This window comes from Odontesthes bonariensis, chromosome 7 (assembly GCF_027942865.1).
Source record: "Odontesthes bonariensis isolate fOdoBon6 chromosome 7, fOdoBon6.hap1, whole genome shotgun sequence".
NCBI classification, from domain to species: domain Eukaryota; kingdom Metazoa; phylum Chordata; class Actinopteri; order Atheriniformes; family Atherinopsidae; genus Odontesthes; species Odontesthes bonariensis.
In genome coordinates, this window is record NC_134512.1 from 19,080,961 (window position 1) to 19,096,862 (window position 15,902).

General features: G+C 40.1%; 1 protein-coding gene across 1 annotated transcript in view; it reads left to right on the forward strand.

The window, feature by feature from the left end:
• Positions 1-247: 247 nt before the first annotated feature.
• roraa (RAR-related orphan receptor A, paralog a) overlaps positions 248-15,902 on the forward strand; it is a 200,509-nt gene continuing 184,854 nt past the window's right edge. Inside the window, exon 1 of the mRNA XM_075469881.1 lies at positions 248-557. Coding sequence (XP_075325996.1) covers positions 404-557 — 154 coding nt within the window. The 5' untranslated portion in view covers positions 248-403. The remainder of the gene's footprint in view (positions 558-15,902) is intronic.

The following is a 15,902-nucleotide window of genomic DNA, read 5'->3' on the forward strand; positions in this document are numbered from 1 at the left end:
GACTATTTTGTCCGTTATTTTGACTATTTTGTCAGTTTTAAGTTTCAAATGTTGTAGCAATATAGAAGCCACAGGATCCAAAAACGGCCTAACTTGTAAATAATAAAATACATAAATGCACAAATTCGGTCTGCGCAGGGTCGATCAGCTTGGATTACTTTCAGGCCTACATCTATTCTTCGGCTATTGACAACCTCTCCCTTTTCAGCTTGCATGACTGGAGCTCTCACTAGCGCTCTTAGTGGACAATCAAACATACACACCCACCTCCAGACACACTCGCATTTCTCATTTCTTACTTCTAGTCTAAATTAGATAGCAAGACGTAGTGTCGGAGCTCACAGATCGCAGATAATTAGTTTTAAGTACTAGTGGTAGCTAAACAGTGAATCTGAAATTCAACATGGAGTCCCCTCCAGATCCAGCGAGCGACCCGGGCAACAGCGCCTCGGAGCCGGCTACCCCGGTCAGGGAAACCCCGGTAAACCTGGAGACGCTCCGGAAAGCGGACCATCCAGCCCCGGTTCGAAGGCAGACCTGCTCAAGCACAAACAGAGGTAAGCGAACCGCATTTGACATTTTTAACCGATGAGGAAGAAGGACCGATTGAGGACATTTTAATACAACTTCAGAAAATGAATCAAATCGCAGCCACATAAATAACTGCACCCCGTCTAATTTCACCCCACCACACTAACATACCGCTTTTTATTCTCTACCACCGCGGCGTTTGCCCGCTCGGTTTTAATTAGCGCTTCGGTGTGTGCCGCTGGTGTTCAGGCTCCACTGACAGTCCAAATCATGGGGGGTGATACGGTCACAGATGTCACATTTACTCTGAATGCAAGAGTAATCAATTATCCAGCAACTCGGGATCGACCAACTGGACCGGCTCTTAATGCCAGAACAGGCCAACCTGTCCGCTCCAACGCGATATTGTCAAAGTGTCGAAAGTGAACTTTGGGAAACTGTGGGGTACTTTATCGATCAGTCTCATTCTCCTTAGTAGGGACGTGTCCTCCACTGTGCCTCACGCTGCACATAGCGCCGTCTGGCTGGATTTTTACATCTCCAGCTCACAGATTTAGGTTGTTCCTGTGCGAAAAAGACGCCCCAGCAGCTGGAATATGTTTAATGCCAGCCAACACTGTTGCAAGCATGAAGGCGCTGCACATCTTTTGCAACTAAGCCCCCCACGATTTGACAATACAATTAAACAAGCTTCCAAATCAGCCTGTCAAAAGTAAGAATGCCTTGCTGCATGACATGAAGGCTAGTCTCAACCTTTTTTTTCCCTTTATTTTTTAAAATAATATGATTTATCCATCACGTCCCGTCCATGTTGTACAGTACAAGACAGTATTTAACCACACCCCCTCTCGGCTGTCTCCAGTGAAGGCTAACCGGGCTCACCCAAGTTCAAAGAAATAGTGATTTCTCTGCTCATTCTTGACAAGCAGAGTTGATGTGGTTGACATTGCACTAAGTCGAGGGGTGTAGGTGTAACAATTAATTCATTGAACGCCGGTCCTGTATGCGCACTCCTCCTGTGCGCAAGTGTATATTTAGAATGTGATATCGTGAATGTGGAATGTAAGCTGGTTATGTAACAGGTTTAGCCATAAACAGAGGCGCGCAACTGAGAGCAGAAATCTTCATCGCAGGTTTTTTTTTTTACTTGATAAAATAGTTCTCCCACTCGTCATCATCGCCAGGGATGTGTAGTTTAAAACGCGCTGCTCTTTAGCGCGTATTTATGCACCACTCAAGCGAATCTGTGTGACTTTTGTGGGTTGGCTCATGCAGCCCGAGCGCTTATGTAATAGAGAGGCAAAGACAGGTAGTTGGGAGGCTTCCTGGATTGATTTTTTTTTTTTTTCACAAGTCTGACTTTGAGATACTCCTAACCTGCTGACCCATATTCACCCCACCCTTTTATGCACAGGATTAAAGTGCGTCTGGGAAAGAGAAAGACAGGAAAAAGAACGCCTTTGGTGTGTTATGTAATGCTGAATGGGTGAAAAAAAAAAAAAAAAAAATCAGTGGGACAATCTGCACTATTAAAGGAGTTTCTCTGCACTGAAACTCTATTTTTGGCCTTTTTTAAAAAAAAACAAACAAAAAAAACTGAATAATAGTGAGAGTATTAACAGCGGAGAGGTTAAAGAAAAGTTTAGAAAACTTTTTTAAAACTTAGTTTAAGTCAACATTTGCCTGAATTAGGTTATTTTGAAATTTCCAAATTTACTTTCGTCAGTCGCTCAAATCAGATCAATCTGCAGTCTACCACACAAGCACACGACTGATTAATTTTTAAGCATGTAGAAAGAAAATGTAAGTTTTTCTCTTTTTTTTTTTAATCCATGTTGCCTTCTCTGGATTTGATGTAATAATAAATACGATAAGGACAATCTGTCACAATCTGACATCTATTCCAAAGTATCTTAAAAATGTTGTGTATTTGCTAAAACATTATAACTGCAACAGTTAGTCTGTGTTTGTCTAGAAAGACCCCTGACCAGGGTCTCACAGGAGGTGTTTTGCAAATGTAATAATGCAGAAATATTCATAGCATTCATCTCACAAGAGAGCAGAAGAAAAGCTGGCTTTCATAAAGGAAAGACGGCTTAATTGCTTTATGTAATAAAATGTTTCTGTAAAAGTAGGCTTGTTCTATTAAGAGGAAAATACAGCTGGATACTACTGAATGCAGTATAGCTTGAAAATAAACAATAAAAAGTTTACTTGTTACAGACGTGCAAGGCATTTTTAGGATTCCATTTCTAGGCTCAGACTCAGGCTTTTAAGGACAGCCACAGAAACCAACATCTGAAAGGCTGCAGACACTTGCTTAAGCACAGTTTCCCTCTTCCCACCAGTAGTATTAGACTCTCCGAGGATACACATTTCTCATCCTGCATGCTGAGAGTTTAGTGTTTTAACCCTGAGTGCTAATACCTTTTAAGTACAGTAGAAAGGGCCTACTTCAGCAGAAGCTATACAGCACTGCAATAACTGAGTGGGTCAGAGAACCAGGCCTGGGAAAGGCTCTGGATATCATTACTGCGGAGAAGAAAGAGTGTTATTTTCATATTTGATAGTCATCTCCCTTTGCAGATTTGGAGACAATCAATATTAATGGCTTGGTTATGTAAGGTATGTTATGCTGTGTGCAGAGGTGTGAGACCTCACAGTAGTACGGAGAATTGCGGAGGCCATGGCTCTGATGTGATTCCTGGTGTCCGCACCGTCTTTCAACATGAGTTGTTCGGATGCCAAAACTCTGCATAAGTTTATGTGTGCAATACTTGCTGCTGTGCGAGTGTCCTTATGCTGTACAGATGCTTGTCAATAACGTGGACGGCAAGTCATCTGAAAATCATTTTCCTTCGTTAAGGAGAAAGAGGCTACTCATAAAGTTAAAGTAACACTATGTTGCTTTTAAAATGGCAAAGTTGTTGACGGTCGTAGCTTGATTTGGTTCCTGCAGTGGAGAAAATTGAGTTCAGTGTATTATTTTGTGTCAGTGTCATATGTGGAGTAAATACCAGCAGATTTTTTTTTTTTTCTTTTTACTAAAATACCAGCTCTTTTTTTGGTAGTACGTTGCCACATTTAATGTTATATTGTATTCTCATCAAAATATTAAATTCCTTTTTATTGAATGTGAAACCAGGCTTCATTCAGCAGTTTTAATTGGGGGGCAAAATTAGTGGCTACGGTTAGAGTCAAAATAATCCTTCTTTTTTTTTGTTTTCCCCTAAGAAAATGTTTTTACACCCAGTTTTATGAAGCTGTTAATTGGCATGGGGCTTGTGTGCCTCTTGAGTGCACAGCGGCATTACTGTGGATAGCATTCTCACATTTAGTGTATTAGTGCTCTGTTCCCGCATGAAGATACGGGCACGGACTTTTAGCTGAGCCTTCAGCTTGAACAGATTTGGAAGTGGAACTCTTTTATGTGTGTTTGCTTTTTCTTCCTGAATACTTGACACGTAATTTCAGCTTTAAGTCCTCTTGCATTTTAATTTCGATATTGCAAATGAAGCAATGATTTTGGTATCTGAAGTCTTTTGTTGGTATCTGGCAGGCACCTAACAGTGTCAAATGTTACCCGTCCGTTGGTTTCATCTCTTACATTGAGCTTTGTAGATGGTGGCAATTTGCTCATTCTTTTGATTTTGACAGCGTTGCTTTTGACAACAAGTCTGCTGGTCATTACTGTTTCAAGGCTCAAATAATATTTTAGTTGTAGCAGACTTTTCTAAGGAGTGTAATTGGTGTTATTAATGCATTGCTAATCAATTAAGATTTTGTCAGGTCAGAAGTATCTCTTTATATCAGTTCAAAATGATCTATCCTGAAATAGAAAATATGGACGAGCAATTAATTAAATTGATTGATAAAAACACATTCTGTCATCTCAAATTTTCCATAAATTAATTATTTCATACGGAGAGTCATTCTACCCTGAGTGCTCTGAACCTTGGCAGAATTTCCCTGTAATGTCATCACCCAGTTGAAGCCTACTTTACTAACAAAGTACAAAGAACTTGGTAGTTGGGAGCAAGACCATTGAAATTCTGTGATTCTTAATACTACACTTGGAATACAAATTTAAAATCAAATCATTCTATGAAAGCAAATGGCATCATGCACCCTCTGTTCCCTCTAGGGCTACAATGTGTGACAAGAGGCTCTTGCTAGCCACCAATCTAACCGTCACAGTAACTTTTTATGATGTTATAACAACATTCAGCCCACTCATAAAGGAAGAGCTTCGCCCTCGCCTGAATGCAGTTGCTACAGTGGTAAATTAATGTTGAATATTACAGTAGCTGGTGTTACTTATAGATATATAATTGGAATTAAATGTCACCATATGTAATTTATTTGATAAATCATACAATCACGTAATCTATGTGAATAAACGTAATGCAAATAGAACTTTAATACGTCATCTTGTCAATGGTATTGATTTATAACTCCCATGATGCCATGCTACTTCACAACAATCACACAGGTCCCACAGCTATATAGCATTGTTTCCCCTTAGACACAGTGCACCCCCAGCAAATCAAAACAGATGTTTAAATGTCTGTATATGATTAGTCTTAAACAACACATCACTTTTACAAATTGATTTGTTCCAGTTACGATAAAATAACTAAACAAGTCTCTTACAAGGTGCTTTAAATTGAATTTTTTTAGGTTCTATTTTTGTGCAAAGCAGTGTCCAAATGTTCTTCACTTGTCCTGTATTCTGGGTTTGAATAATAATTTGGCATACAATGAAATAACTATATTTTTTTCATTTGAAATTTTCGCAGAACTTTTACAGAACACAGACTGTTGAAAAGATTCTTCGTCATTCCTGTCCACTGGGAGGTAGAGGCACACTGGACCGGTGTGTTTTTGCCCTCAGAGCACTGATGATAAGCCCGCTACTACAGACAATGGGAAAGGCTCTAATCTGATTCTTTTGGTGTAAAAACAGTATTACTCAAATTGAAAACACTTTTTTGTTTTTTTTGTATGAGTATAAAAAGATGGTATCTCTGTTACATTTATGGATGTTGCATATTGTCCAAATAAACTGTCAGAATCGACCGTTTTTAAGTTGTAGAGATGCCAGGAAGTACTGGCAAAAATGAAAACATGAAATGAAGTGAAGCCGATCGTGTGAGATGCCTAATGACTATTCAGTTGGTGTTATTTGTTTTTGAAGCACTACTGCCCCATTACCCCAAGTTAATTGTCCACATTCTTCTGCATTGGTGTAAGGTTGACTAACTTTCAATGTTTTGTTTTACCTACGGTTTGTCTGACTTAAAGGACAAGACCGTTTTTTTGACATTGGGCCCTTGATTTCACATTATAACATGATGTTCTGCTCACCCCTGCTTGTTGTTGGTCATTTGGAGCTGTTCCGAAGATATTCGAGAGGCGTCTGGCTGCTCTCTTGAGATATTCGGGCCATGAAACGGTTTCCTATGGGCAACGTTATCAGTGTTGTGCCAGTTCACAGCTTTTCTGAACTAGTTCAAGTTCAGTTCATACATGCTCAAAGTGAACAGTTCACGTTCAAAGTTCACAATTTTAATTCTGAACTTGTTCAAAGTTCAGTTCATTTTACTTTTTTCGTGAGATATTCAAATAAATACTTTTTTTCACACTACGAGCTAGAAATCACTATATGTTCTTTGAAACTGCTCATTGTAGACATTTGCTCATGACACTTGCAGCAGTACAGACAAGGTAGACCAGTTCTATACTTAGTCTTAGTGCAATGAAATCTACCAGCATTTAATTAAAAAAAGAATATATAGTATGAAATGTCGTCGGGGTCTTGGTTTGCAAGAGTGTAAAATTGTTTTAAATGTTCATAAGGAGAATCGGTGTCTGTCTCCGTGCCATCACTTCCACTAGCCATTTTTTTTTTTTAATTGCAGCGCTTTCTCTCACTCTCGTCATTGGTCTGTCACTCTCTCTCGCTCGCTCGCTCCTCCAGCTCTCCGCGCTCTCGTCGTTGCCTGCTACGCGGCGTTGCTATGCCTACCCCGCTCTGCTGCAATTCATCACGGGTAACGTCGTGTGGAAGACAGAATGTTATTCAACTATTCTCAGCCGGACACTACGTTGCCCGCAATGCATTGCGCACACAATGTCAAAACCATTTCTGTCTGGTGATACATGATTTAAGCGGCACCAGCGAGAATACAGGAGGGAGGAACTTTCTCTCGTTACGTTTCAAAAGAGAAAACAGATGTCACTCAGTTTTCAATGGAAAACAAATTCCAACGTTCCTTTACAGTGATGTCTGCCGTTCATGACACATAATGTGAACTTATTCACGTTCAAGTTCTTTATTAAAAAATGTGTTGCGTTCAGTTCAACGTTCACGAAAAAATGAGCGTGTTCAATGAACGCGTTCTTTTGAACTCGTTCACACACAACACTGAACGTTATACAGGCACAAACTATGCTGTTTATAATTTATTAATTACTGTACACTAGCACTGATAATGTGGAGGTGTGTCGCTTACTTAAAAAAATCCGGGTTACTGTAATTTTGAATTTTAGCCGAATGAATAAATAGGCAGCAGGTCTGTGGGCTGTCTGTGGTAGTAGCACGATGATGACGTCAGTAACACCCACTTTACGACAAAAATTAAAAATTACAGTAACCCGGATTTTTTTAAGTAAGCGACGCACCTCCACGTTATCAGTGCTAGTGTACAGTAATTAATAAATTATAAACAGCATCGTTTGTGCCTGTATAACGTTGTCCATAGGAAACCGTTTCATGGCCGAATATCTCAAGAGAGCAGCCAGACGCCTCTCGAATATCTTCGGAACAGCTCCAAATTACCAACAACAAGCAGGGGTGAGTAGAACATCATGTTATAATGTGAAATCAAGGGCCCAATGTCAAAAAAACGGTCTTGTCCTTTAACATGCATGTTAACATGTTATGTAGAGATTTTATAGAATTGCAGATGGGCTGTAGAAGCCAAAATCATGGGAGATTGATAGCAGATAGCAGTTAAGTCGAACAGCTACTTCTACTGTATCTCCATCAGCGTCAGGCTCCCAGTATGCTGGTGTACTAGACTGAAGGAAGGAGAGTGAGAGAGTACAAAAATACAACCTGACAAAGAGGGGAGTTGTGAGCTGTAAGTTTTGTTTTCCAACTTGAAAGTGTCCCGTTTCGACATCTGTGGCATCATAAAATGTAGTGTGCTACATAACTAAAGCCTTCCAGCTGATCTTGGGCATTAGGTTTTTTTTTATGTGCTCTTTACAACTTAAGAAGCAAACAACCACCTCTTATTCATCCCCCTCAGTGCATGCGCACACACAAAAAAATACCGTGGCAATTTTTGGCTTATGTCGCTAACGTGCCAACACACTGACTCAGTCTTCCTCATACTAAATCACTGCAGAGCTGTATCTTTTTAAGGTGCACAAAACTCTGATGCTAAGTCAGCTGTAGATGTTATTGTAGTGCATATACAAGCATCTTAATAAAAAATCTAGTTCTTGCTACAGGTGTTCCCACACTTAAGGTCACTGGGGTTGTCAGCCTGCAACATGCAGTTTAAAGTGAAAACGATGACTGAGGTGTTTTTGCAAAGGTTGGTCTGACAACTTTGATTTTGTTTGGTGTTGCAGTGTGGCCTCTAGAGCCACCACCAGGAGTCTGAGTTTTTTTTAGAATATTTATTATTGATGGTGGAGCATTTGATCTTTCTCTCATGTGAAGGCATTCAAAATCATTCAATAAGTAGTGATTTGTGAGTTTTTGCTGTGTTTGGCGCAAGGGAAGCTGCATGAAAGGAAGCAACATGAATTTTGCTTAAGGAGAATGCTTCAAAGAAACTCTGCTGGTCTTCCACAGCCGATGAAAATGTGCAAATGTTCGGAACGTTGCTGGCTATCAGCTGCTTGTGCTTACATGATGTTAGTTGTCAGAAAGTATTTGACCCCAGATTGGTTTGATAAACATTTCGCCATGTGACTGAAATCTACATTAATGTCAACTATGTCCAGATTTCCTGCATTTATATTTTGTTTAATACGATGCAGAAAACTTAATTTACTAAGGCTTAAGTGATATCCATGTGCTTGTAATCAGTTCTTTTTTTCTTTTTTTTTTTCTTCCAGAAGGGTTATACAAGTTGTTAGTTTGGACTGGCATATTACAAAATAGTTCAACGTGGATGCACAACCCAACTTAAAAAGGATTTGACAAAATAGCTTGCTGAACTAAAACTCGACCACAAGAATGCAAACCGCTAAAATTCTGGTGTCGCGACATTGTTTTATACCTTGTAAATCAGATTTTAGATTTCAGATTTGAGGCGTACATAGATTACACATAGTGCAGTGCAGGGTCTATTAGACATTGCTAATTAAGAGAAGTGAAGAAACTTAACTCAGAGCAGCCATGAAAGTTTGAATCTTGTGGGACGGTTTATTTTGGAGTTTGAATCACCAGTGGCTTAACTGGGGCTGGCGAGGAAATTTCAACTGGTGACAGACACCAGATCTGATGTGAAATCTCCAGTGGTGAACGATAGCTTAGATCTGTGGCCCATTTACAGAAGTTTGTGTCTTAGATAGAAAAATTTGAATAGTTATGACCGGAAATACTCCAGATGCATTATTGGAGGGCGTTAAAGGAGTCTAAATTTAATGTGGTACACTGTGACCTTAGTACTCGTGCTGCTTGGCTTCATGCTGCTCTGTGCCTCTCTAATATGAAATGGGCCCTTCAGAAGAGGCTGAGAGGGAAAGAGGTGGTGAGAGGGGTGTGAAGGATCACTCTGAGGAATTCTTATGTCACGTCGAGCGCCAAGCCTTTCGTATCTCCACCATTGTGGATGGCGGAAAGCCCCCGAGAAGGTAGGTAAGCCCATCACATGGAAAATCTTAGTGCTCAGGAAGTTTGACCCGCAGTATCTTCCAAAACATCGCTCCTTTGCCCTTGAACAAATTCATACTGACACATTTATTCGTGCTGCTTCACGCAATTTGCAGCAATTCGTGTGAACCTAAAGCAAAAACATGTCTGTACACTCGGAGAGTGTATTGTTTAAGTTGATACCTTAACTTCTTCCATCAGGCTGCAAAGCACTGGCACGTGTTGAACACCCGAGAGAAAAATCAGGGTGATCATGCTGCCAGACGTTGTGCATGTGTCTGCATTAAAACAGGAAGAGGTAACGTTGTAAATTCTAAAGTATGTTATTTAAGCAGCACAGCTCAAGAGCCTTGCAACTGTTGTTCATCTTGCTTTCTCTATGCTAAATGGCCCACTCCACAAACCCTACTTCAAGGACACCATTGAGAGGTGAATTGCAACATCAAACCAAAATTAAAAGTGGAAATATTTGTTGCATATTGTAGCCAATCCAGTAACAAGGCCAAATAAACCCTGTGCTTTCTCCTTGCTTAGAGTAATGATGTAATTTAACAACATCTGCACTTATGTATTCCCAGGGTTTATTAAATATAAGAATATTGTAGAGCAGAGAGTGTGCTCACAGGAATTACTAAAACATCGGTCTAAAAATATGTTTTTAAGATTGTTTTTGAGTCTTTGTAAATTTATTTTGCTGCATGTGGATTTTCTTTGGTTCTATAACAGAAGGAGAAGTAACAGTGTTGACGAGGGCAAATCCCACATATCTCCTCCTGTTATTTTCAGTACACCAGTAGTGTCAAAATATTACCTCATTGAGTTTATTTGCCACCTGAAATTGAAAAAAAAACAACAAAAAAAAAACAATCAAAACTTTTGGAGACAGGGGAGTTGAAACAAGTTGAAAATCAGCCAGTCATTTCTGTTGGCTTGATTATTTATATTGGAATAACAAGCACAACTTAATCTCATAAATAAAAAAGGGAGAGATACAGATCCGTCCCCTCCAGGTACTGCCACCACTTAATCGAATTAGCTCCACTCGCAGGCTTGACGGGCTCTTCAAACACCCCTGGTGACTTCTGAGTGCCGATTACAATCAGCTACTATTTCCAGCCTTTGATTAAAATCTGGTGAGGTTGGACAGAATTTTTTTGGAGCGCAGAACTAACTAATTATTAACATTGCAGCTCAGCTCTCTCAGTCTTTTTTTTTTTTTTTTTGCCATTTACTAAGGGGCAATGAGACGGAGTGGTTAAACAATGCCATATTAGTCACGTAGAATCACTCAATGTGAAACTATTGTCTTGGTCTTCTTGAAACATCTTTTTCTAGTCCTTGTGTTGTACAAAACGGCAGATATTTTACTAACCTTTGTGTACTCTTAAGCAAATCTGAATGCAGGATGTATGTGAAATCAAAGAGGCTATTTATATTAGTGTTTCATTGTAAGACTTGGTCTGTTTCAGATGAATTGTGACAAAATAATCTTTGTTAAGTAATCTAGTTGCCCATACAGATTCCCTCGTCTGGCAGACAACCGCGCTAAAACTATAACAACTCTTTGCTCATAAGATAATAGGAGATGATCACAATTGTTCAGGCCTCACACAATGTGTCATAGAAACATTGTTATGTGCCTGTCAAAGACAGTCCTGCTCTTTTGTTGCTTTCAAAAGACAGTGTTTGAATATGAATAAGTCACTAATGAATATTTGGCTCTTGCATATGTCTGAGAATTGATTGCTTTAGGAGGGGTACCAAGGCAGACTTGTACAGCGGGGCTCAATCAATGCAGCAATGCTGCTGCGCTGCTTTCTGACAGTGATTGAAAGACAGAGTCACTCTTCACCATGTGGGATTCTGTAATCCTTATTCACTGACAAATATCATGTGTCTGATCAATCAATATTTGCAGCTTTATTTTAGTAATGTAGTGCTTAAGAGGCAATAATTAACGCCATGCTGGGTTGTTAAAAGCCAATTTTTATGTGACAGACCGAAATAGACACACAGAAATAGGAAGATGAAAACCTTTGCTTGAGGTTGAAAGTGACACATCATGCAGACGTTCCTGATAGACTGCATTATGAACCTATCAAGAACTTGAGATTTTCTAATGATTTTGGTTACCTTTGAGTTATGTTAATGTGGAAATTTGGAGTTTGTTTTTTCTCTGCTTTGAAGATTTCTTGTTGAATGCTCTTGACTAAGAACTATTTGGGTCATAGCAAGTTTATGCAAACTTTGAAAGAGAATTTCAGGTTAATAAATTGTCGAATCCAACATAAGTCAATGAGTTTAAATCTATTTTTGATTTAATTTGATGACTTTTTTTTCTATTTTTCCATTAGTTTTGACATAAAGCTCCATCAGCTTGCTCTTCCCTTTTCAACTGTATATCAGCCTTTTTTGAGGTTCCGAGTATGTTTGCGTAATTGAAATATAGTACGGAACAGTTTAGCTGGGGGAATATTCATCTAGTGTCATCTTGTATTAAACCAGTGTGCCTTGTGATGCTCATTAATTTCTGCTTGCTCCACTTGCAGTGTTTGGGCTCTCTTTGCTGGCTCAGTGCCACAGTGTCTTCTGAAAGAGCCACTTCATCTCTGTCAGGGGCAGGTGGAAATTTGCAGCACACTTCTAATTGGACAAAGTGCCTTTCAAACTCTTAGCCATCATACACAGATCAGATTATCATACAGACCAGGTGTCAACAGAGGTTTTTCACCTACCTCTTCCCAGTTTTGCTCTGACTTGTCATTTTTCAGGCTCTCTGCTGCCTCGCAGCTCAGAGCGAACTGTATTTACCATTTTGGTTGAAGCTAATTGTGGAAAACTGCAATTGTTATTTCTACATTTAACATTTTGTTAATAGTTATAGAGCAACATTTGGATTAAATTCACAAATTCTGCTACTTTTCTGCTACAAATATTCACCCGGTTTGACCAATAATAAAAATTTTGGTTGAAAAGGATCCTCAAGCAAGAACCTCTTAAGTTTAAAGCTGGAGATAACTGGTCATTTTTAGTCTCAAAAACAGAAACATTTCAACAAACTGGAAAGAGATACTGAGACTGCAGGCTAGCTCACAGGAGGCTTCAAGGTCTGCCGTATAGCTCGGGGCCAGACCTCACTTTGCTTGTAAAAGTAGCGGGTGAATTCTTCAGATCAATTCTTCATCTAACAGGTAACCGGTGGAAAGACCTGCATGTTGGGTGATGCTATTTTGTCTGTCAGAATTGGTTAAAAGCAACTGTTAAATTCTGAATGAGTCAGGGGAGTGCAGCAGGGTTGTTGATATGAAGGATGAAATAGCCCAAGAACTAAGAGATAAAACCTTTCTTTTCTTCTCATATCAACTCATATTTACTCACATCAAACTGGCAGAAAATGATATCATGTTTTGGATTCAGTTTTTTTTTTCTGTATATGTTCATGGTGAAGAAAACACATTCAGCCTTCAGTGCCTCTGTCGAGGTTGCTCCAGACTTTCCCTCTGTCCATACAAATAACTGGCAGGATTGTCAAAATCCAGTCAGTTTCTTGTCACCAGTCATTTTTTATTAGTTTTTACTCAGTGCCACATTCTGGTTGACCACCTTAAAAGCTTTGATCTGGGACTGGTTATTTTTGTTATCTTTCTGTGCTCACTTCTAGTAGTAGTGCACTGTCAAACAAATCCATCCCCTTTTTGCCTTTCTTCAGCCATAGGAGCCCCTGCTCGCCCTGAGTCTGGTAGTCCCTCTTGGACTCTTTGTTGCCCCCTGCTTTTCCTGTAATATGATTTTCTGCTGACTGTTAAACTTTTTTTATCACTTGCCTGTCCATATCCTGTACCATGATAGTCCTCGTTTCCACCTTCTTTTATCAATGACAGCCAAATTACTGGCCTCACTAAATTAGGTGCAGACACTCAGCTAGCATGACATTTAAACAATGGTTTTAACAATCTATAACCTCACAAAGATGAAGAGGTGTTAAATAAGCAAACAAACATGAGCTGAAACAATAACTAATTGCTAATGAACACTTGCCCCCAACTAAACAGTTGCCCTGCTACACATGATTTACGTGTAGTTATTGACAGTGCTGATGTGAATTTAATGAATTTACGGTTCATGTTCTAATCTGCCAGAATGAGGGAAAGAAATTATAGATATTTTAAGTTTTACTAGAATGAACAAAAAATTCAGACGTAATATTTCCGCTGTTTCGATGAACAAAAATTATTGTTGACTTACGTATGAAAGCATTTGGTTTTAGACCAATTTTAAAGGGTGTTAATTGTCTCAGTGTATAACAGTGTTGTATCTGGTTTGCTGCTGTTGTGGCTGACGTATTGGGCTCCGAATTTTCCTTTGATAGAGGAAAAATGACAAAAGTTACATGAAGCGATGAATACCTTCTCACTTCTTCTTCCACACATTCGAACAACATTTTTACGTACTGAATCGCTTATCTTGTCTGCATGTTGTCAGCGCAGATGTACTTCACTATGCTGATTTGATTCTGGGGAAAGGAGAGAGGACAGGAAAGATTGATGGTGGTGTCCCCAGTCAGACAGATAACACCTGATTCTGCCTGCAGGGGGCTGGTCCAGCACACTCCTCCCCCCTGTGCCTCAGATGCGTCGAAGGCTGTGCTGAGGAGGTGAACCGTTCTTTCACTCAATGCAAATTTAGGGCCACATTCAGAGATGATCCCAGGACGATTGAGCCAATGTGGCCCCGAGCACTCCACACCACATGATCCATGCATCAGCCACACATGGGAAAAACCCACACAGGCATGGGGGTCATTTGTATAGCACAGGTGCATCATGTATCGTGCACACACGCACACACGCACACACGCTTGAACGCATGCTCAGACAGACAGAAGGCCAAAGGCACACATGTACACACGTGTCAATGAAATGCTGTCTATTCATTTGGTTACATATTGGTAAAATCACTATGGTACATTGCCTCTTTACTTCTTGTTTCTGTCATTTTTTAAACAAGCAAGTGTAGATATATTGTTAAATTTTCAACAAGGCAATATACTACTATAAATATGTGTACTTAAGGAAACATAGCTTCAATTAAATGAGTTTTTTATTACAAATTTCATGCATTTCATCCTGAAACAGTAGTCAGCAGTAATAGTTAGTAACAGCAATACATTATTCAAGATTTACGAGTGTCTTATGGTCACCATGGATCAATGTCTACTTGGACATCCTCAAAAAGACAGTGTATTGCAAAAGATAACATTTTCTTTTGAGTTCAAATCAAGGAGTTGTGCAGCATAGGTTCTCGGTTGTAAAGCCGGTGGTAAAAAGATGTGTATAGTAGATCTCAATCTTAACAGCAGCACATCCCAGCATGTCGGTGGATGGCACACAGTAGAGTAAAAGAGAAGCAATGACCTTCTGTCCCATCATTTACCCCCCTATGCCCCCCACACTGCTCTCAAATTACTTTGTTTTAGCCAATTAAAGGAGCCGGCTGAGCATCAAGCAGGCTGCCATTTTTCGCACACCTAGACCCATGTGACATTATCACTCTGTCATCAGGAGAGATAGTCGTAAGTGGGAATCTCTGGCATGGCACAGTGCCACCTTAGACACCACTGTGTTCACTGAGATTAATGCAGTGATTCTTCCAGCAACTTGCAAGAGTCAGTCAGCTCTCTTGTCTGTTCTTGGTTATTGTGCTGCACACAGCTCCTCACTGCATGAGCCAATGATGCAACGATTGTGGTACCACACTACAAAACACATCCAGTGTAGTGATGTATCCTAAATCACTCCAGGTACGAATGATGGTCTGTTTTCTAAATAGGCAAGGAATTTATTGTTTATTGCTATTTTATTGTCTTGTTGCTGATCAAGATACTGTATGCTGAGAAAATGGTTCTCCATCCAAATCCTTTAATGGCTGAATAATAGAAAGACGGCAGACAAAACAATACCATGGCAGAGAATGAGTGAATGACCGGAGTGTGGGTTGTTTAACAGCCATACGAGCACAGATTATGTGCTTGAAGGGGCTGAATTGAGTGCCAGCAGTGACAGTTGGGCTGGGAATTGAGCGAGCCTGAGACGTGCGGCTTGACTCCGTTCGGAAACACCACTGGGTCCAGGGCTCATCTCTGCAGCACTCCGTTTCCCTCCTCTCACAGAAGCATTGTGGCCTGCCGCTTGCTCCGCTTCTCCGGGGGAATGGAGCGGCCCTTGCTCCCGCTTGATGAGCTCTCACTAATGGCTGTTTCTTTGAAAGTTGACGGGCCCGTTTGAGGAGGAGTGTCTTTTACTTCCCTCCAGCTTGCCTTGGCTGGGCATTCGTCAGGCTGCTTGGCTTTGCTGTCCTGCCCACATGATGGTGCGCCAAGGGGCTGAAACGTCTGTCATTTGTTTTACTTTCAAATAAAAGTTGATGATTTACCAATAAAAAGTAAAAATAGGCTTTTGATGATGTCTGGAGGCAT